We start from the raw sequence: 23579 nt of genomic DNA on the forward strand, positions 1-23579 counted from the left end.
TTGCACGAGGTTGCTGGAGATTCCTGCGTGTTTGCTTTCTGTTATTAGAAGAAGAAGAATAACGAGACAATTCCCCCAGGTGCACCACGCAGAACAGTCTCATTCTGTCACCAGCGTTGCGTCAGCCAGCTTTATTCCCATTTATCTCAGCAATTGGCGGACGGATGTGCGGTGAATGTGGATCAGAAATGAAACAAGGGCAATTTGTTGGTGTAAAGCGGGCAGCCTTGAAGCGTTTCTCCCTCCAATAGCTGAACACATTCGGAGGAAGAAGGTCGACCTGCCCTGATCTATTTGTAGATCACTGTATCATCGATGGCAATTTAGATGAAGTAATCAATTATAACTCGTTACCTTATCAGTCTCAGGCCTTGGCTGTGGGAGCAGTAATTACATGTCACCTGCAACCAATTACTTCAGTTTCAGTGAGTTTAGTTTATTGTCACGTGTACTGAGGTGCAGTGAAAAGCTTTTGTTGCGTGCTAACCAGTCAGCGGAAAGACAACACATGATTACAATCGAGCCATTTACAGTGTACAGTTACAGGATAAAGGGAATAACGTTTAGTGCAAGGTAAGTCCATGCAAGGATAGTCCGAGGGTCACCAATGAGGTAGATAGTAGTTCAGGACTGCTCTCTGGTTGTGGTAGGATGGTTCAGTTGCCTGTTCCCAATGGTGAGCTCAGTTGAACATTGGGACCTACCACTTGATTGGTTTGGTTTAGTTTAGTTTAGAGATACAGCGCGGAAACAGACCCTTCGGCCCATCGGTCCGCGTCAACCAGCGATCCCTGCACACTAACACCATCCTACACCCACTAGGGACAATTTTTACATTTCCCATGCCAAATTAACCTACATACCTGTACATCTTTGGAGTGTGGTAGGAAACCGAAGATCTTGGAGAAAACCCACGCGGGTCACGGGGAGAATGAATGAGTGGTAGGCACCAAGTCTACCACTGCACCTCCGTGACAGCTCTCTGTATTAAATTTGTTCTCTGTACTAAAGTAGGGAACTGAGGGGGATAGACAATAGACAATAGGTGCAGGAGTAGGCCATTTGGCCCTTCTAGCCAGCACCGCCATTCAATGTGATCATGGCTGATCATCCCCAATCAGTACCCCGTTCCTGCCTTCTCCCCATATCCCCTGACTCCGCTATTTTTAAGAGCCCTATCTAGCTCTCTCTTGAAAGAGAACCTGCCTCCACCGCCCTCTGAGGCAGAGAATTCCACAGACTCACCACTCTCTGTGAGGAAAAGTGTTTCCTCGTCTCCGTTCTAAATGGCTTACTCCTTATTCTTAAACTGTGGCCCCTGGTTCTGGACTCCCCCAACATCGGGAACATGTTTCCTGCCTCTAGTGTGTCCAAGCCCTTAATATTCTTATGCAATGACAAGTTGGTCAGCTGTCTGTAGTACACACATTCTTTATCCCGTGGCACTTCTTATTGATGCTGGTCATGTCAAAGATACATTGCAAAGTTTCAAGGTGACAGCAAGGGATCGGGGTAGGTAGAGTGCTTAAGATGTTTAAAGTCTTCTTCATGTGTTATAATAATTCTGTGCTTTAGAGAAGGTTGAAACTGAGCATGTGTGAATGACACTCACCACAGTCTATAATAGACACAATATGCTGGAGTAACTCAGTGGGACAGGCAGCATCTCTGGAGAGAAGGAATGGGTGACGTTTCGGGTCGAGACCCTTTGAGTCTCGACCCGAAACTTCACCCATTCCCTCTCTGCAGAGATGCTGCCTGTTCCGCTAAGTTACTCCAGCATGTTGTGTCTATCTTCGATTTAAACCAGCACCTGCGGTTCCTTCCTGCTCACTGCAGTCGACTTTAGTCAGATTCACTTCTCTGTTGTCAAAGGACAAATGGCAATCATAAAAGCATTAATTTGGGTCGAAAGTGTAACAGGACATTTGCTTCTCTGTAATGGGGTGGAATTGGGCCGTGTTTACTCTGCTGTGCCTTTCGGAGGCGCATGATGTATATTTGTTATACGACCATTTGGACGAAAGAAAATTTCTAAAGTGCCTTCTGCAATAATGAAAACATCAAAGGAAAGTTCTGTATATGAGGAGTAGATGAATCTTTGTTCGTGGAGCAATCTCCTAGATTACTACTAGAGATCACTATCTTTGGCGCTCTTAAATAAAGTCTGGATTGTCTTGGCCAATCTTTGTGTTGTGTTTTAAAGTTTTCTTTATCAGTGGTAATTGGGCCAGATGTTTAATAAATTTGGGCTGTGGATCAATTGTAAATCTAGGGGTGATCAACATCCATGAGGAATGGGCTGCTGTAGGTCACCGGGTTATGTGGACTTTAGTGAGAAAAGGCCAACTGCGGAAGTGAATATTTCCTCTGTGAATCCTCCTCCTCTGCTTCTACCACGGAGAGAGACATGAAGACAAGGGAATGTGGGAAAATTATTGTTGATGTCGTGAGAACAATCCGTATCACGGTCCAGGAGGTGCTGGACCTTCTTAAGATGTCTGAAGGTCGATACATCTCTGGGGCCTGAGTAGATAGAATCATACAGCAAAAACAATGAGCTTTCAGGCCAACTTGTCCATGGTGACCGAAATGCCCAAATAATCCCATGCTCATGCTGACCCATGCCAACCAAATATGCCCAAATTTGCCCATGTTTGGGTCATATCCCTTTCAATCTATGTCCGTGTATTTAAATGTTATTTTAGTATGTAGTCAAAATTGTAACGTCCAGGTTCAGAAACAGCTTCTTCCCTACAGCCAACAGACTATTAAACACTACAACCTCCAAATAGGCTCTGAACTATATTGACTTGGGGGTGGTATTTTTGTACTATTATTGTCTATTTATGAGTTTCTTTGTTTTTATACTGTATATGTGTTCTAGGAACAGAATTAGGCCATTCGGCCCATCACGTCTGCTCCGCCATTCAATCATGGCTGATCTATCTTTCCCTCTCAACCTCATTCTCCTGCCTTCTCCACACAAACTTTGACACCCGTACTAATCAAGACCCTATCAATCTCTGCTTTAGAAATGACCAAAGGCGTGGCCTCCACAGACGTCTGTGACAATGAATCATTGATTAGTGCGTTTGCAAGCGACAGTGGTATTGTGGACAGTGAAGATGGTTATTAAGAATTACAATGGGATCTTGGTCAGTTTGAGGAGCATCCGCCCCTCCACGACCACCTCCAATGAATCCAATTCCACCCCCAGGACACCCTTTCATTCGAAGGTTGGCACGAAGGTCGCCCTCTAATGAGCTACCAAGCTGTAAGCGGCTGATACTGCAGAAGATTTCAGGAGGGGAGAAACTCATTCTCGCAAAACCCAATTTGATTTCTGCAGAGTTTAACTTACAAACTTCCCACAGAGGGTGGTGTGTGTGTATGTGTGGAACGAGCTGCCAGAGGAGGTAGTTGAGGCTGGGTCTATCCTAATGTTTGAGAAACAGTTAGACAGGTAAATAGATAGGACAGGTTTGGAGGGATATGGACCAAACGCAGGCAGGCGGGACTAGTGTAGATGGGGCATGTTGGCCGGCGTGGGCAAGTTGGGCCGAAGGGCCTGTTTCCACACTGTATCACTCAATCATTCTGTTTCAAGCCACGCTCGTCATCTCTTCTTCTCAGTAGCGTCTGGAGTGTAAGGCTCAGCTGCTAGTTTGTGATTGGTATTGTGTCTCTTGCAGAGAGCACTGAAGCTGCTGAATTGTTACTCCTTCAGGCAGTTGTGTGAACTGATAAGCTGGAGGATTAGCGACGTTAGGTTTTATGGTTCTGGAGCTCGGTGGTTTTAATGCTGTTGTTTTGATTATAACGAAAGAACTCCCCACAAAGATCAAGAAGGTAAAATGTCTCTGTCAAGGGCTAGTTTCTCCCCCAAGTCTCTGCTTGCCCATAACAATGCCTGTTTGCAATTAGAGGACTAAATGACCGCAACAAATAAATGCTTGCCTGCTAAATGCACCATTGTGGCGATACTCAGACATGATGCTCTGGAGATTCTTCAACATCCAAAGGTTTAGTTTAGTTTAGAGATACGGCGCAGAAACAGGCCCTTTGGCCCACCGAGCCCGCACCGACTAGAGATCCCTGCACACTAACACAACCCAACACACACAATAGACAATAGGTGCAGGAGTAGGCCATTCGGCCCTTCGAGCCAGCACCACCATTGAATGTGATCATGGCTGATCATCCCCAATCAGTACCCCAATCCTGCCTTCTCCCCGTATCCCCTGACTCCGCTATCTTTAAGAGCCCTATCTAGCTCTCTCTCACACTAAGGACAATTTTCATTTGTACCAAGCCAATTAAATTACAAACCTGTACAACTTTAGAATGAGAAAATCATTTTTTACACAGAGAGTGGTGAATCTGTGGAATTCTCTGCCACAGAGGGTAGTTGAGGCCAGTTCAATGGCTATATTTAAGAGGGAGTTAGACGTGGCCCTTGTGGCTAAAGGTATCAAGGGGTATGGAGAGAAGGCAGGAACAGGATACTGAGTGGGATGATCAGCCATGATCATATTGAATGGCGGTGCAGGCTCGAAGGGCCGAATGGCCTCTAGTCCTGCACCTATTTTCTATGGTTCTATGTGTTGTAGGAAATCGAAGATCTTTGAGAAAACCATGCAGGTCACGGGGAGAACGTCCTAACTCCGTACACACAAGCACCCGTAGTCAGGATCGAACCCGGGTCAGCGGCGCTGTGAGGCGGCAAATCTACCGCTGCGCCACCGTGCAAGTCTAAAGCTAACATCTTCAAAAGCTCCGAGCACATGTCCGTCGCAACCCTTCGCATGGGCCCTGCAGGAATATAGGGGGGAAAACGGGACATAAAATGTCTGTGATTTTTCAAAATGCATTCGGCACTGCCTCAGCTGCTAACAGCATGAAAATCCTCAGGCTGCTCAGCAGCCGTAAAACCAGTGACTCGGTGACACAAACATGGCTTAAATGTGCAATGTTCAGGACAATATTGCTAATGTGATATTCTCAGGAGAAGATGGAAAAATAATGGAAATATTAAGCAGTTATATTGAGGGGTGATTATAATGGAAGATTAAAATACATTCTATTTTGCGTGGATTTCAAGAGCAAGGAAATGATTTGTTATGTGCCCGCTACATATACCCAGACTAAAAATAATATCTGTCGGCGCATTCATATCATGGTAAAATACAATAATAATTTTGGTGAACTCAGGTAAAACTGAGTGACGACAAGGGAGGGTTTAGAAGACATAAAATGACAAGATAAACATTTATCAGCACTGAAGCTTCCCGGCTTTTACACAGAGGGTGGTGGGTGTATGGAACGAGCTGATGGAGGAGGTAGTTGAGGAAGGGACTTTCATAACATTTAAGAAACAGTTAGACAGGTACATGGATAGGGCAGGTTTGGAGGGATATGGGCCAAACGCAGGCAGGTGGGACTAGTGTAGTTGGCCGGTGTGGACAAGTTGGGCTGAAGGGCCTGTATCCACCCTGTATCACTCTATGTCTCTCTGTCTCTGGGTCTCAATGATTCTAACTCGGCCTCTTCTGAATAGTGTCTGCAACATCTGTGACATTCTTATCTCATCTGCAAAACAGCGCCTCTGCAGTGTGGCATCAGCTCAGTGCTGCACCTGAGCGTTAGTTTTTAATGCCGGTGTTTTTTGGAGTTTATTGGATAACTCCCACATCCATTTACACTAAGGGATAGATGCCTCTGGAACCACAGCAAGTAGGGGCGGCAAGGGTGGTAGTTGCTGCCTTGTGGGCCTGTCTCACTTAGGTGAGTTTTTAGGAAATTGCAGGCGAGTAGTTTGTCGCCACGTGTTTGCCGGTGGTCGCCGTGAGTCGTCTCCTCAGTCGCGCAAAAAGTCGTAGCGTCTTTCTGGTCGCCGCTAAATTTTCAACGTTGAAACATTTTTGGCGACAGTGGGTTTGAGCGTAGCTTGACTTCTCCTGACGTAGGCGCTGTCGTAGGTTGTCGCCAGGGTGACGTAGGTTGTCGCCGTTTTTTCAACGACCTGCTACTACTATGACAGTCGCCGGCAGTTGCCTAAAAAATCGCCAAGTGGGACAGGCCCGTTACAGCACCAGAGACCCTGGTTCGATCCTGACTATGGATGCTGTCTGTACAGAGTTTGTACGTTCTCCCCGTGACCTCCGTGGGTTTATATGTTTTTCAATGTCAGTTTAGTTTATTGTCACGTGTGCCGAGGTACAGTGAAAAGATTTTTGTTGCGTGCTAACCAGTCAGCAGAAAGACGATCCATGATTAAAATCGATACATTCACAGTGTACAGGCACATGATGAAGTGAATAACGCTTAGTGCAAGGTAAACGCAGTGAAGTCCAATCAAAGATAGTCTGAGGGTCACCAAATAGGTAGATAGTAATTCAGGACAGCCCACCCTCTCCGTGACACACTGGTCAACCTGAAGAGCACCTTCAGCAACAGACTGGTTCCACCAAGATGCAGCACAGAGGATCCTTTTTCCCTGTGGCTATCAAACTATACAACTTCTCCCCCTTCTGTCGTGGGGTAGACTGACACTCCTTCCCCCCCCCCCAATCTTTGCACATCCCCAATCCTTTCCACTCGTAATTTTAATTTCATGTTCCATGTATCTTGTGTTTTATGACTATTGGCAGATCAATTTTCCTCCTGGGATAAATAAAGTTCTATCGTATCGTATCGAATGGTAGTTGTGGTCGGATGCTTCAGTTGACTGATAATAGGTGGGAGGGAACTGGCGCTGAAGCTGGCCGTGACCTGCGTGGGTTTTCTCCGGGTGTTCCAGCTTCCTCCCACACTCCAAAGACGTTCAGGTTTGCAGGTTAATTGGCCTCGGTGAAATTGTAAATTGTCCCTCGTGTGTGTGTGTAGGATAGTGTTAGCGTACGAGATGATCGCTGGTCGGCGCGGACTCGGTGGGCGGAAGGGCCTGTTTCCGCGCTGTGTCTCTAAAGTCTAAAGAGTGCAGTGATCGTATTATTTGAACATTCAACGTTTCCTGGAAGGGTTCCGTACCCCAGACATAATTAGCAAACTAGTACTAAAGCATAATAATGCCGAGAATTACAGGGAAGTTAAAGCGAATGAAAGGTGTTGATTCAGTCGTGCTTCTGACAAATGCCACAAAGGGACTTTTGCTGTTACCATGACAATTTAATAAATAGTTGCTGGAAAATAACCTTTGAAATCCATGTTTATTGGACACCCTATTGCTGGGTTACTAATGATTTGGGATTTTAATTAGTGTTGTGTGGGAAGGTACTGCAGATGCTGGTTTAAACCGAAGGTAGACACAAAATGGTTTTAAGTAGAGTGATGAGCAAGGCAAACCCAGTAAAGTCCAATCAAAGATAGTCTGAGGGTCAACAGATAGGTAGGTATTAATTCTGGACAGTTCACCCCCTCCATGACACACTGGCCAACCTGAGGAGCACCTTCAGCAACAGACTGGTTCCACCAAGATGCAGCACAGAACGCCACAGGAGATAGGACACAGGTTCCGCACATGATATAGGTTTTAGGTAGAGTGATGAGCTAACATAATCTTGATTGCTGTTAAAGATAGACACAAAATGCTGGAGTAACTCAGCGGGACTAGTTCTTCAGGCTAGTTCATTCACTAAGTTTTCGAGTTTGGAAAGAAGAAAGATGAGGAAGGAAAATATAAAATGATCACAGATAAAAGATAATGACTCAAATTCTAATCACTATATTAATACTGTAATTAATTAAAGGTTAATAATTGAGTTGATAAGGAAGAATGACACAAAATGCTGGAGTAACTCAGCAGGTCAGGCAGCATCTCTGGAGAGAAGGAATGGGTGACGTTTATTTTTTCTTTTTTTTAAATTTATTTATTAGAAGTAGACATATTATAAAATGTAGTTACATATTATAGTAAAAAAACTTTTCATATACATCAGTCATACATTATTAACATTTTCCATTATCAATTACTTCTGCTTCTAGTGTTTTTATTTTTTATAGAAAGAGGGTAGAAAGTTACAAAGAAAAAAGAAAAAAAAAAACACAACAGAAAAACAAGGGAGGTGGAATGGGTTACCTGTAATACGTCAATGGAGATAGGTTCGTAGGTTATAAAGTATAGCTTTTCATCTGTTCCTGAGTTCAAGTTTCAGTTGGGTCCTCGTGCTGTGCCAGTCTATCCCTTCAGATAGTTAATGAATGGAGCCCAAATTTTATGGAAAAGATCTTGTTTGTCCATTAAGACAAGTCTAATTCTTTCTAAGTATAGGGTCTCCGACATTTCCGTAATCCACATCTTAATTGTGGGGGTTGTAGGGCCTTTCCAAAATTTTAATATAAATTTTTTCCCGGTTATTATACTGTAGTTGAGGAAATTTCTTTGGTTTGTTGTGAGTGTTAAGCTTTGTTCTGATATTCCAAGTATTATTAATTTTGTGTCTGGGTCCAGTTTTGTATTAATAACTTCTGAAGTTATTTCAAAAATATCAGTCCAGAAATGTTTAAGTTTTATACAGTTTGCAAACGTATGTGTTAAATTAGCCTCTAGATGTAGACATTTATCACAAATAGGAGAGATTTGTGGGAAGATTATATTTAGTTTTATTTTAGAGTAGTGTAGTCTATGTAAGACCTTGAATTGTATTAAAGTATGTCTGGCATTTAATGAACATTGATGTATTTGTTGTAAACTTTCGTCCCACATATCTTTCGTGATAGGGTGACCTATTTCATTTTCCCATTTGTATCTATATGGTTCGGTCGGTGGTACCTCGTTGTTTAGTAGGGTGTTATAAATATAAGCTATTAGTTTTTCAGTATTAGGATGCTTGTTCAGACATTCATCAAGAATTTCTGATTCCCTATTCCTGTAGACTTGTTTATTAGATTTAACATAATCTCTAATGGGTGACGTTTTGGGTCAAGACCCTTCTTCAGGGAAGATTCCTTGCGTAGGAGTTGCTGGCATACAGCTGCAATGTCCACAGGCCATGTAACACACATGTTTTGTTGCTAATGTCTAGTTCTGTTTAGTTTATTGTCACGTGTACCGAGGTGCAGTGCAAAGCTTTTGTTGCGTGCTAACCAGTCAGTGGAAAGACAATACATGATTAATATTAAGTGCAAGGTAAAGCCAGTAAATTCTGATCAAGGATAGTCCGAGGGTCACCAATGAGGTGGATAGTAGTTCAGGACTGCTCTCTGGTTGTGGTAGGATGGTTCAGCTGCCTGATAACAGCTGGGAAGAAACTGTCCCTGAATGAATGAATGAATGAATGAATGAATGAATGAATGAATGAATGAATGAATGAATGAATGAATGAATGAATGAATGAATGAGTACTTTATTGTCACATGTGACAAGTCACAGTGAAATTCTTTGCTTGTGTACCAAGGTATGCAACTAGTGGCCACCTAAAGGATGCTTACAATCTGGAGGTGTGCGTTTTCACACGCCTATACTTTTTGCGTGATGGGGTTTAGAAGGTTGAGGGGGGACCTCATTGAAACTTACAGTGAAATTAAAGGCACAGATAGAGCGGATGTGGAAAGGATGTTTCCACTGGCGGGAGAGTCTAGGACCAGAGGTCACAGCCTCAGAATTAAAGGGCGCTCTTTTAGAAAGGAGGTGAGGAGGGAAGCAATGTTTCTAGCTACCTTTAGAAAAGAGATGAGGAGGAATTTCTTCAGTCAGAGGGTGGTGAGTTTGTGGAACTCATTGCCATAGAGGACTTGGAGGCCAAGTCAGAGGATGTTTTTAAGGCAGAGATGGACAAATTCTTGATTAGAACGGGTGGCAAGGGTTGTGGGGAGAAGGCAGGAGAATGGGATTAGGAGGCAGAGATCAGCCGTGATTGAACGGCGGACTAGACTCGATGGGCCGAATGGTCTAATTCTACTCCTGTAACTTGTGAACTTGAGAGGAGAGTAGCGGTGGACTTGATGGGCTGAACGCCATTCCTTGACGCACTAATAAATCTGTTATTTTTTAAAATAAACTTCTGAATGCATCATCTGGTCACACCTGGCGTGCAGTGACCCAGCCAGTGTTTGCTGGACATTTTGTTCAGTCACTGGGCATGCTTGCTAGGATATTATAGCATTACACCTGTTCACCCAGCTGAGATATCCCCTTGGATCAGTGATCAGTGAGACCTTTCCCATTATAGACATCTCTTCATCCACACGGGCCGCATTTACATCAATTAGTCACTTATAATTGCATCGAATAGACTTGTAAATAAGCGTCTATCTATGCTCAGGATCAGTTCCAGCGAGAAGGGTGGATTTTAATTCAAAATTTTCCACTTTATCATTCTCATACCTCTGGTTAATAAAATTCTCCCTTAATCCTCCCTCCCTCCCTCCCCCCCCCCACCCCCCCCCCCCCAAACCAGTTCCCCAGTAGGCGGCACGGTGGAGCAGCGGTAGAGTTGCTGCCTCACAGCGCCAGAGACCCAGGTTCGATCCTGATTGCTGGTGCTGTCTGTGTGGAGTTTGTACGTTCTCCCCGTGACTTGCGTTGGTTTTCGGTTTCCTCCCACACTCCAAAGACGTACAGATTTTTAGTTTAATTGGCTTGGTATAAATGTTAAAATTTTCCCTAGTATGTAGGATAGTGTTGATTGACAATAGACAATAGGTGCAGGAGTAGGCCATTCGGCCCTTCGAGCCAGCACCGCCATTCAATGTGATCATGGGTGATCATCCACAATCGGTACCCCGTTCCTGCCTTCTCCCCTGACGGCATCTCCTTTAATCCGGACAAAATCATGGGAGTACACTTGAACCACCCCCCCCCCCCCCCCCCCCCCCACCCCCCCTCCGGTATTCCCCCGCATGCCAGTTCTTTGGCAACTGGATCTGCCAAACTTTACGTGTAGGAAGGAACTGCAGATGCTGGTTTGCTCCGAAGATAGACACAGAGTGCTGGAGTAACTCAACGGGACAGGCAGCATCTCTGGAGAGAAGGAATGGGTGACGTTTCGGATCAAGACCCTTCTTCGTTGTGTCATACAATGTATGTCGTTGGCTGTGCAGTTTATCTGGTGAAAGAAGGTATCGCAACAGAAATCCGTTCTCTTTGAGTTTAGTTTAGTTTAGAGATACAGTGTGGAAACTGGCCCTTCGGCCCACCGGGTCCATGCCGACCAACGATCACCCCGTACGCTAGTTCTGTCCTGCACATTTGGGACCATTTACCGAAGCCAATCAACATAGAAACCTGTACGCCTTTGGAACGTGGGGGGAAGCCCGTGTACCCGGAGAAAACCCACGTAGTTCACAGAGAGAATGTACAAACGCCTGCCCGAAATCGGGATCGAACCCGGGTTTCTGGTTCTGTGGTGTTCCACACCGCTGCGCCACTGTGCCACCTTAAAGGGCCTGTCCCACGAGCATGTGACTCCATGCGGCAAGCGCGACTTAACGTGGTCGCTTGAGCCGTACGGCCTCGCGGGGCCGGTCCCACTTCGATCGCCGGAGCCGTATGTAGTTGTGCGGAGCTGGTCCCGACATCGCGCGGGGCTCCGAAAAACTGACCGTGTTCAAAAGTTCCGCACGGCAACGGCCTGCCGGCCTGCAGCCACCTCGACGCCGTACGTCACACGCAAACTTCCCGCGGACTTCGCTCGAACTTCACGTCACTCACTCGACCTCCGCGCGGCCCCCGCTTCCGGTTTGGTCGCGCTTGCCGCATGCTCGTGTGACAGGCCCTTAAGCCTGTGCCGAAAAGACAAAAATGTGGGTGTTAAAAGGAAAGAATCTAAAAAATATTTTTAAGGACCAGTGCGACTTTAATAATGGATTGGGAAGAGTTTATTATGACCTTTTAGTGAAACCATTAATTTTCTCACCTGCAATCCCAATTCTTGTGATAATTTGTTGCATTTTACTGCTCTAAGATTAGTCTGAAGACTGGCCTACTTTTTCATAAGTTCAGATGATAGTAGCAGAATTAGGCCATTCGGCCCATCGTCTACTCCGCCATTCAATCATGGCTGATCTATCTCTCCCTCCCAACCCCATTCTCCTGCCTTCTCCCCATAACCCTTGATACCCGCACTAATCAAGAATCTATTAATTTCTGCCTTAAAAATATCCACTGACTTGGCCTCCACAGCCATCTGTGGCAAAGAATTCCACAGATTCACCACCCTCTGACTAAAGAAATTCCTCCTCATCTCCTTCCTATATGAAGGTCCTTTAATTCTGAGGCTCTGACCTCTGGTCTTAGACTCTCCCACTAGTGGAAACATCCTCTCCACATCCACTCTATCCAGGCCTTTCACTATTCTGTATGATTCAATGAGGTTCCCCCCTCATTCTTCTGAACTCCAGCGAGTACAGGCCCAGTGCCGTCAAACACTCATCATATGTTAACCCACTCATTCCTGGGATCATCCTCGTAAAATGATACATATGGTCTTCCTATGCCGCTGTGGTAACTGCAGGTCAATCCTTGATCCATGAGATGTCGAATGTCTGAACATATCGAAACAATCTAAGTTTGTGTTTAAGTTCATAAGGCATAGGAGCTGAATTAGGCCATTCGGCCCATCAAGTCTTCTCCGCCATTCAATCACGGTTGATCTATCTTTCCCTCCCATTCTCCTGCCTTCTCCCCATAATCCCATAAACCGTATTAATCAAGAGTTTAATTTATTGACACATGTACAGTGAAAAGCCTTTGTTGTGTGTTGCGAGCTAACCAGTCAGTAGAAAGACAATACATGATTACAATCGAGCCATTCACAGTGTGTACAGATACATGATAAAGGGAATAACGTGAATACCGTTTAGTGCAAGATTAATGTCAGAATCATGCGTCCTTCCTTCACCCTCTGCTGTCTGCATTGGTTTCAAATGTACGATCAGAATTTGATTATCACGGAACTCAAAGGTCAAGTGTTTTATTGTCGAATGTCCCAGATAGAACAATGAAATTCTTACTTGCAGCAGCACAACAGAATATGTAAACACAATATAATAAACGCTGAAAAAAATAGTTGAGTGTACACTGAAGTCTGTATAATGTACACTGAAGTCTGACGAAGGGTCCCGACCTGAAACGTCATCTATTCCTGCAGTAAGTGGCTTAAAATGAATTTCAAGGTTACTGTACCTGAATGAAAGCTGAGCAAAAGGTCAAATCAAAGCCAACAACAATGATCAGGGAGAGGTTCTTGTGCTTACCTTTCATTCTTTGTATCTCTTTATAATACGAGCTTCCTTCTAATCTCAGTCTGACGAAGGGGCTCGACCCGAAACGTCACCCATTCCTTCTCTCCAGAGATGATACCTGTCCCGCTGAGTTACTCCAGCATTTTGTGTCTATCTTCGGTTTAAACCAGCATCTGCAGTTCCTTCCTTTACATATAAACACAAATTCACACACACACACACACACACGTACACGTGTACACACACACACACACACACACACACACACACACACACACACACACACACACACACACACACAAACACACACACACACACACACACATATATATCTACACACATATACATCTACACACACACTCGCACACACCCACACACACACACACAAACCCACATATATATTTTCCACACCCGCGCACACACACACAGACACGCCCACACACACACACACACACACACACACATACGTACACACGTGTACACACACACACGCACACACCCACACACACACACACAAACCCACATATATATTTTCCACACCCGCGCGCACACACACACACACACACACACACACACACACACACACATACGTACACACGTGTACACACACACACAAACACACACACACACACACACACATATATCTACACACATATACATCTACACACACACACACACACACACAAAACCGCACACACACACACACACACACACACACACACACACAAACCCACATATATATCTACACACACCCGCGCACACACACACAGACACGCCCACACACACACACACACACACACACACACACACACACACACACACACACACACACACACACACACACACACACACACACACACACATAAACAATCAATAATAGTGCAAAAAGACAAAACCAGTGCACATGTGGATGTAGTTCGGAGTGTATTTGAGGTTGCAGTGTTTAATAGCCTGGTGGCTGTGGGGAAGAAGCTGTTGGTGAACCTGGACGTTACAGTGTTGGGGTTTGGTCGATGCTTCCAACGAACCTTGGCTGTCATTATTGCAAAGTCGACTGTAGACAGAAGGGAAGCAACTGCAGTGACACCAAATTAAAACAGATGGTGATAAGTGTCAGGGATGCCTTCACACAATCCCCACCCCCAGCTGGAAGTTGCACATAGGAAGCGTTTCAATTTAGTTAAAGAGCTCTGTCATTCCACAGCGAATGTTTTATGATCTCCCAAAGCAGTGTCTGTTTGGCATTGTGATGCAGTTTACTTAATCAGTTGAGCTCACAAAATAAATTTGGCCTGATAACTGTTTGCTTTGCTCTGTACGGTTCCTTGGGAGATGATGATTGAATGCTGTGTTTAATGTCCATATAAAGGCATGGCCAAATGTGTACAGGCATTTCATAGATGATCGGCCTAAAAGCTTTTAATGCTGCAGCAATCTTTCTTTATTCATCCTGTGGTACATTGCGTATTCCTAACTTCATTAGTGATAGGAGCAGAATTAGTCCATTCGGCCCATCAAGTCTACTCCGCCATTCAATCATGGCTGGCCCATCTCTCCCTCCTCAATCCATTCTCTCGCTTTCTCCCCATCTCTGGAACTCCCTGCCACAGAGGGTAGTCGAGGCCAGTTCATTGGCTATATTTAAGAGGGAGTTAGATGTGGCCCTTGTGGCTAAGGGGATCAGAGGGTATGGAGAGAAGGCAGGTACGGGATACTGAGTTGGATGATCAGCCATGATCATATTGAATGGCGGTGCAGGCTCGAAGGGCCGAATGGCCTACTCCTGCACCTAATTTCTATGTTTCTATGTTTCTATGTAACCCCTAACACCGTACTAATCAATAATCTATATATCTCTGCCTTAAAAATACCCAGACATGGACTCCACAGCCTTCCGTGGCAATGAGTTCCACAGATTCACCATCCTGTGACTAAAGAAATCCCTCCTCATCTCCTTCCTAAAGAAACGTCATTTAATTCTGAGGCTGTGACCTCTGGTCCTAGACTCTCCCACTAGTGGAAACATCCTCTCCTCATCCACTCTATCCAGGCCTTTCACTATTATCCTGCTCTAGATGTTATTCCCTTTACCCTGTGTATGTTCACTGTGGGTGACTAGATTGTAATCATGTATTGTCGTTCCGTTGAGCTTTTCACTGTACCTCAGTACCATGTGTCAGCCCTCGGTGTACACCAGCATCTGCAGTTCCTTCGTACATATTTCCCCAATACTGATGAAATTATGATGTACGGTGTGAACGATGATCCATTCTTATGCCGAGATATTTGATGAATAATCCCAGCTTCTCTGCTTTGATTTCATGCTCAGTAAAGCCCCAGTAGCGGTAGAGTTGACGCTTCACAATGCTAGAGACCCGGGTTCGATCCTGGTGTCTGTACGGAGTTTGTACCATCCTCCCCGTGAACCACGTGGGTTTTCTCCAGGACCTCCGGTCTCCTCCCACACTCCAAAAGACGTGCTTGCTTACAGTTTGGCTTTCTTCCCAACCAATTGTTCAAGCGCTTTTGATTGCAACATGCGCCTTAATTTAGTTCAACAAAGAAACTGACAAGGTTTGTTGGTTAATTGGCTTGGTATAATTATACATTATCCCTGGTTGTGTGTAGGGTAATGTTATGTAATAGACAATAGACAGTAGGTGCAGGAGTAGGCCATTCGAGCCAGCACCGCCATTCAATGTGATCATGGCTGATCATCCCCAATCAGTACCCCGTTCCTGCCTTCTCCCCATATCCCCTGACTCCGCTATTTTTAAGAGCCCTATCTAGCTCCCTCTTGAAAGCATCCAGAGAACCTGCCTCCACCGCCCTCTGAGGCAGAGAATTCCACAGACTTACAACTCTCTGTGAGAAGAAGTGTTTCCTCGTCTCCGTTCTAAATGGCTTACCCCTTATTCTTAAACTGTGGCCCCTGGTTCTGGACATGCTAATGTGCAGGGAACGCTGGTCGGCACGGACTCGGCGGGCTGAAGGGCCTGTTTCCGCGCTGTATCTCTAAACTAAACGAACCACGAGCGGCCAGTGAGAGAAACGACAGGTAATTTGTGGCCTTCATCGAGGATCATTCCTGACTAACAGTTCCTTAACTGGAGCAAGGGTACGTTTTGCATGCTTTTATTAATCTTTCAGACAACTTGTCCTCTTGAGCTGCAGTGAAGTAATGACAAACCGCCATGAATCATGACCAAAAATAATGTATTACGAATAAAATTTGATCAAATCAGCAGGATCTAGCGTTCCCCCCGAAGAAAAACAGAAGCTGAAAAACATAATGACCCAAGAGACATGGTTTTACATGCCATTAGTAACCTGACCTCATGTGTGCCTTTGCAGTGAGTGGGTTACAAATTGCTTCCCTCGTGACTCTGTGGACTGCGTAGCATCGCTAATGAAAATTGGGTAGAATCATTCTTGTTCCCTTGATGTGAAAATGATTTTCTTGTCGGCCCTCAACAATGCAATAACTTGCGGCATTTTAGCTATCGTCAGTCAGGCCATCAGCCCAAATGCCTCTTTCAGCGAGCCACAGGAAAGCCAGTCAGAATCGCTGAGATAATCCACCTCTACTTCAGTCTTGGGAGGTACAGCGCGGAGACTGGCCCTTCGGCCCACCGAGTCCGCGCCGACCAGCGATCATCCCATACACCAGCACTGTCCTACACACACACACACACACACTGGGGACACTGCAATTTTTACCAAAGCCAACTTACCTACAAACCTGCACGTCTCTGGGAGTGTGGGAGGAAAGCAGGGCACAGTCAAATGAACCTGATATTTTAACAGCGATAATTGGTTTGAAGCGGTCAGCAGAGACTGAATTGTGCCAGTTTTTACAGAGGGTGGAAGAAGGAAGATTGGCCAGGACTTCGATGGAACTTCCAAGTCTAATGTAAATAGGACGTGGATGAAAACCTCACGGGCAAATGAGCAGTTTATTTGTTGTACCAAAAAATGGCAGTACTTACAACTTGGCACATCTATGGAGGTCGACAATGATGCCAAGGCCATAGACCATTTCAGACAGATGCCGTGTGTAGGAAGGAACTGCAGATGCTGATTTAAACCGAAGATAGACACAAAATGACTTCTTCTGAAGAAGGGTCTCGACCTGAAAAGTCACCCATTCCTTCTCCCCAGACATGCTGCCTGTCCCGCTGAGTTACTCCAGCTTTTTGGGCCAGGCAGTTGGAGTCCATCATTAATGAGCTCCATTAGCAGCGAGCTCTTCAATACCCTGATCTTGCAGCTTAAAAGCAAAATTTAGATGTATTTTCATTTTTTTGGTTTAGTTTAGTTTGCAGATACAACGTGGAAACAGGCCCTTCGGCCCACTGAATCCGTGCCAACCAGCGATCCACGCACACTAACACTATGCTACACAACACTAGGGCCAATTTACAATGACACCAAGCCAATTAACCTATAAACATGCACATCTTTGGAGTGTGGGAGGAAACCGGAGCACCTGGAGAAAACCCACACAGGTCATGGGGAGAATGTACAAACTCCGTACAGACAGCACCCGTAGTCAGGATCGAACCTGGGGCTCTGGTACAATAAGGCAGCAACTCTACTGCTGCGTTACTGGGCCGGCCTGGTAGTAGAGTCATAGAGAGTCATACAGCGTGGAAACAGGCCCTTCGGCCCAACTTGCTCACAGTAGCCAACATACTCCCGTGTCCCCACCTGCTTGCGTTTGGCCCACATCCCTCTCAACCCTGTCCTATCCATGTACCTGCCCTAATGTTTCTTAAACTTTACGATAGTCCCTCCCTCAACTACCTCCTCCAACAGCTCGTTCCGTACACCCACCACCCTTTGTGTGAAAAGGTTACTGCTTAGGCTTCTCTTAAATCATTCCCCCCTCATCTTAAACCCAAGTCCTCTGGTTCTCGATTCCCCAACTCTGGGCAAGAGACTTTGTGAGTCTACCTGATCTATTCCTCTCATGATTTTGTACACCTCTATACCTCTACACTCTATTCCTTGCGCTCCACAGAATAGAGTCCCAGCCTGCTCAACCTTTCCCTGTAGCTCAAGCCCTCGAGTCCTGGCAATATCCTTGTAAATCTTCTCTGCTCTCTTGCCAGCTTGACAGTCCTAGACTCGTTAGAATTTAGAAGATTGAGGGGGGATCTTATAGAAACTTACAAAATTCTTAAGGGGTTGGACAGGCTAGATGCAGGAAGATTGTTCCCGATGTTGGGGAAGTCCAGAACAAGGGGGTCACAGTTTAAGGATAAGGGGGAAATCTTTTCGGACCGAGATGAGAAAAACATTTTTCACACAGAGAGTGGTGAATCTGTGGAATTCTCTGCCACAGAGGGTAGTTGAGGCCAGTTCATTGACTCTATTTAAGAAGGAGTTAGATGTGGCCCTTGTGGCTAAAGGGATCAGGGGGTATGGAGAGAAGGCAGGTACAGGATACTGAGTTGGATGATCAGCCATGATCATATTGAATGGCGGTGCAGGCTCAAAGGGCCGAATGGCCTACTCCTGCACCTATTTTCTATGTTTCTATGTCCCTGGTGGAGAATGTGGAAAAGGGGGTGATTCTGCGTGCCAAGGGTAGAAACGAGGGATACTCCAGAGATTCCGCACCAACGTGGGTGGCACGGTGGCCCAGCGGTAGAGTTGCTGCCTTACAGTCCTTGCAGTTCCGGAGACCCAGGTTCGATCCCGACTACGGGCGCTGTCTGTACGGAGCTTGTACGTTCTCCCCGTGACCTGCGTGGGTTTTCTCCGAGATTTTCGGTTTCCTCCCACACTCCAAAGACGTGCAGGTTTGTAGGTTAATTGGCTTGGTGTATGTGTAAATTGTCTCTAGTAGGTGTAGGATCGTGTTAATGTGCGGGGATCGCTGGTCGGGGCGGACTCGGTGGGCCGAAGGGCCTGTTTGCGTGCCGTGTCTCTAAACTAAACTAAATAACATGCAGGATTGGGAAATAAGCCCGTTGCAGGTAATTTTGTGAGTATGATGAGATTAGAGTGGAAGTAGGCTGCGTGTGGAGATGGTAGCAGCTGTCATGACAGTATTCTGTGAGCTGCCAAGGATAATGAGCAGACTTGCCAGATGATAGCAATGGCCATTAATATTATATATTAGTGTAGCGGCAAATTTTTAGCTTAGAGATAAAGTGTGGAAATAGGCGAGTCCGCACCACACACTAACACTATCCTACACGCAGCACGGACAATTTACATTTACACCAAGCCAATTAACCTACAAACCTGCACATCTTTGGAGTGTGGGAGGAAACCCACGCAGGTCACGGGGAGATCGTACAATCTCCGTACAGACAGCAGCTGTTGTCAGGATGGAACCCGGGTCTCTGGCACTGTGAGGCAGCAACTCTACCGCTGCTCCACCGTGCCGCGACTATATTGACGGGACACATCTGACAATGAATGATTGAACATGTTCTTCACCAGACAATACAATACCTTTTATTTGTCATTTGAACCTCACATGAGGTTCAAACGAAATTTGGTTTCTGCAGCCATACAAGAAAAGAACCAAGAGACACACCAACACAATTTACACAAACATCCATCACAGTGAATCTCCTCCTCACTGTGATGGAAGGCAAAGTCTTGTCTCTCCCCTGCTCTCCATTTCTCTCCCGAAGTCGAGGTCAAAGCCCCCGGCGGGCGCTAGCAAGTCCGCAGCCACTCAAAGCCTCACCGGGCGATGTAAGGCCCTGCCCCGGGTCCTGATGTTGGAGCCCCCGGAGGGCGTTAGCAAGTCCGCAGCAATTTACAGCCGCGCCGGGCGTTGTAAGGCCCCGCTCCAGGTCACTCTCAACCCCGCAATTCGAGCGGGAGAAGTCGCCGTTGCCGGTGCCCCACAAAGCGGTCTCCCACCGGGGACCCGCGAGCTCCCGGTGTCACCATCCACCGGAGTCGGGTCGCAGCAGCGCGCCACCGCTGTTCTCCACGCTCCAAAGCTGGCTAGCTCCACGAAGGTAGGTCCGCAGCTCCACAGGCTCCACAGGCTCCATGACTTGAGCCTCCAGGTCGTTCCGGTTGGAGGCCGCTCCACGGTGCTAGGCCCCAACGGCAACGGAGACCCGACAGGGAAAAGGTCGGGTCTCCATGCAGGGAAGAGATTTAAAAGTTTCCCCCACCCCCCACACATACACATTTAAAAATCCACTACAAAACTATACCCCCAACGGGACAAAAAAATAAAAAATACACAGACAGACTGCAGAGGTCGCTGCAACATTGGTCGCGCCGCCCAACTTTGGGAAAGGTTCTTCACCAGACCTTTCCAAACCTTCCATCCACTGCACCCTTGGATCTCCTTGACAATAGGAACGCACGTGCCAGGAGACTGTCCCTGGACCACAGCTCAACATTCATGCTGTAACACCATTTCAGCTCAACTCAAAGCTTCTAGGCCTTGGCATTGGGACCTCCATCAACAAATGGCTTCTGGGCTTCCTGACCTACAGTGTGGGAGGAAACTGGATCTTCCCAAAGAAAACCCCATGCAGGTTTAGTTTAGTTTAGAGATACAGCGCAGAAACAGGCCCTTCGGCCCACCGATTCCGCGCCGACCAGCGATCCCCGCACACCAACACTATCCTACACACACTAGGGGCAAATTACACTTCCAAGTCAATTCATACCAAGCCAATTAGCCTGTGAACCTGTACATCTTTGTAGTGTGGGAGGAAAGCAAAGATCTCTGAGAAAAGCCACGCAGGTCATGGGGAGAACGTACAAATTCCATGCACACAAGCATATACCTATATTGTGGCTTAAAGCAGTGACCTCTGTAATCCAGGATAAATTCTTTCAGTGCATGAATGTAATCTGCTGTTTGTACTTGTCAGTCTGAAGCGCGCTAACAAGGAAGAAGTGTTTTATTTTTTGTCAAATGTGTTCAGATAACCTGAAGGTTTAGTGAAGCCATTTGCAGGATGTAACGGCAATGCAGGTGTGGTGAACCTGAGCTAATCTCGCGTGTTTGTTCTACTGTAAGAGACTCGCCAGAACAAATATTAGCTGGTTTATTTCAGACCTTGAGGTGCTAGTGTTTCCAGCAATCCATTTGCAAGGGCAGGCTGTTGGGGTCAAATTTAATCAACCAGGCTTAAAAGGCCAAAGGCCTCACAATTCCAGGGTTAATAGGCCCAACCTTTAACCTATGAATTGTGTAGGAAGGAACTGCAGGTGCTGGTTTAAACCGAAGATAGACACAAAAAATGCTGGAGTAACGGGCAGCATCTCTGGAGAGAAGGAGCGGGTGACGATTTGGGTCGAGACCCTTCTTCAGACGACTCTTTTCTCTGCACAAGTTCTGCATGACAAGCTGAGTGTTTCTTAGTGCCTCATTTCCCCCCTTCCCCCCCAAATCCACCCCTCTCCCATCCAGATACGCTAATGTCAAATCTAACAGTGTTTAGTTGATACCAAGTCAATTAACCTACAGTCTGAGAAAGGGTCTCGAACTGAAACGCCACCCATTCCTTCTCTCCAGAGGTGCTGCCTGTCCCGCTAAATCTAAAATGGTGCAGGTTCATCTTCATAGAATGCGTGGGACTAAAACCTCTGCATTCATGATGAATGTATAGATTTGGGAACCACGCATTCTATGAAGATGCGTCAAAAAGGCTTCGAGTCACTGCCTCAAATAGGCTGGCAGCATCATCAAGGACCCACACCATTCGGGCCACACACTCATCTCCCCACTACCTTCAGGTAGAAGGTACAGGAGCCTGAAGACTGCAATGACCAGGTTCAGGAATAGCTACTTCACCACAGCCATCAGGTTATTAAACTCGGCTCGGACAAAACTCTGAACATTAATAGCCAATAATCTGTTTATTTGCACTTTATCTGTTTATTCATGTGTGTATATATTTATTTAATGGTATATGGACACACTGATCTGTTCTGTATTCATGCCTACTATGTTCTGTTGTGCTGAAGCAAAGCAAGAATTTCATTGCCCTATCAGGGACACATGACAATATAACTCTCTTGATCTCTCTTGAGATAAATCTGCACCATATCTTTCTGATTTTAGACCATGACGATCACTAGAGCGGCATAGAGGCAGTCTGAAGAAGGGTCTCGACCCGAAACGTCACTCATTCCTTCTCTCCAGAGATGCTGCCTGTCCCGCTGAGTTACTTCAACTATTTGTGTCTAACAATGGATTCTGTCGTGTACTCTCAGTCGTGTTAACGAAACCTCTCGTTGTTTCCCCCTCTAGGACCCCGCAACATGGAGCAAGAATGATCAGAAAGTGGCTGAAAGAAAAGCATGAACTGGAGGTTAATTGAATTCATCTACCTGCTGTTTATATGGGACCATATAACAGTAAAACCTTCCCGCCAGAATCCTGCAGCCGCCCAGAATCATGTCACTAAGCAGTTTGATTGGCTTATATCGGACCGGGGTCCGTTCCACAATTCGAGGGGATATTTATCCTTTGTGGAAAGATATCGTCAAGGATACACAACAAGATATAAAATATATAGGTAATGCTTACAATTTCATCCGTCGCTTTTGAACGCGCGCGGTCCGCTTTTGTCGAGTGGAGATGACGATAAGAACGCTGATTTTTGCAAAAGGCGTTTAGCAGCAAATGTAGAAAGCAGAAAATTAATCCAGAGAAACAGTCTGGGCAATAGACCCGACTATTCCGTGCAGTTGTGTTCACTTGCTAATGATGGAAAAATTACACAATGCATTATTATTTCAATGATGTTTAATGCCACTATACATTTGTGTGTTACTTGAATGAGGTATTGTGGGGCTCTTAGGAAAATAATCTCATTATTTTTATCTTTGCAAGGAAACAAATAATTCTACGACTCTCTGACTATGACCCTCTTTTGGACTTTGTGTGCAAGAACAAAGGTTATCACTGCACCAAGCTAAGGTATCTAAAGTCAGTCAGCATTTTGCTTTACCTTTTGGTTAGATGCAGCTTCAGTAGACTACCGTGTGCAGTTGACACTTCCTTCAGGCGTCAGTACTCCACATCTCAGACGAGAGGTCCATAAGATGACCCTTCATTTGTTATGAATTGTAAATTGTCCCTGGTGTGTGTAGGATGGTGCTAGTGTGCGGGGATCGGTGGTTGGTGTGGACTCGGTGAGCTGAAGGGCCTGTTTATGCGCTGTATCTCTAAACTAAACTAAACTAAACGTAGAAACATAGAAATTAGGTGCAGGAGTAGGCCATTTGGCCCTTCGAGCCTGCACCGCCATTCAATATGATCATGGCTGATCATCCAACTCAGTATCCCGTACCTGCCTTCTCTCCATACCCTCTGATCCCCTTAGCCACAAGGGCCACATCTAACTCCCTCTTAAATATAGCCAATGAACTGGCCTCGACTACCCTCTGTG

The 23579-nt window shown here is 45.8% G+C and overlaps 1 protein-coding gene across 1 annotated transcript in view; it reads left to right on the forward strand.

Annotated features, from left to right (window-relative positions):
• The window catches only part of brinp1 (BMP/retinoic acid inducible neural specific 1), a 195358-nt gene that overhangs the window by 44609 nt on the left and 127170 nt on the right, over nt 1-23579 (forward strand). Inside the window, exon 2 of the mRNA XM_033049074.1 lies at nt 22436-22703. Within this exon, the coding sequence (XP_032904965.1) occupies nt 22486-22703 (218 nt within the window). The 5' untranslated portion in view covers nt 22436-22485. The remainder of the gene's footprint in view (nt 1-22435; nt 22704-23579) is intronic.

This window comes from Amblyraja radiata, chromosome 32, assembly GCF_010909765.2.
Source record: "Amblyraja radiata isolate CabotCenter1 chromosome 32, sAmbRad1.1.pri, whole genome shotgun sequence".
NCBI lineage: Eukaryota > Metazoa > Chordata > Chondrichthyes > Rajiformes > Rajidae > Amblyraja > Amblyraja radiata.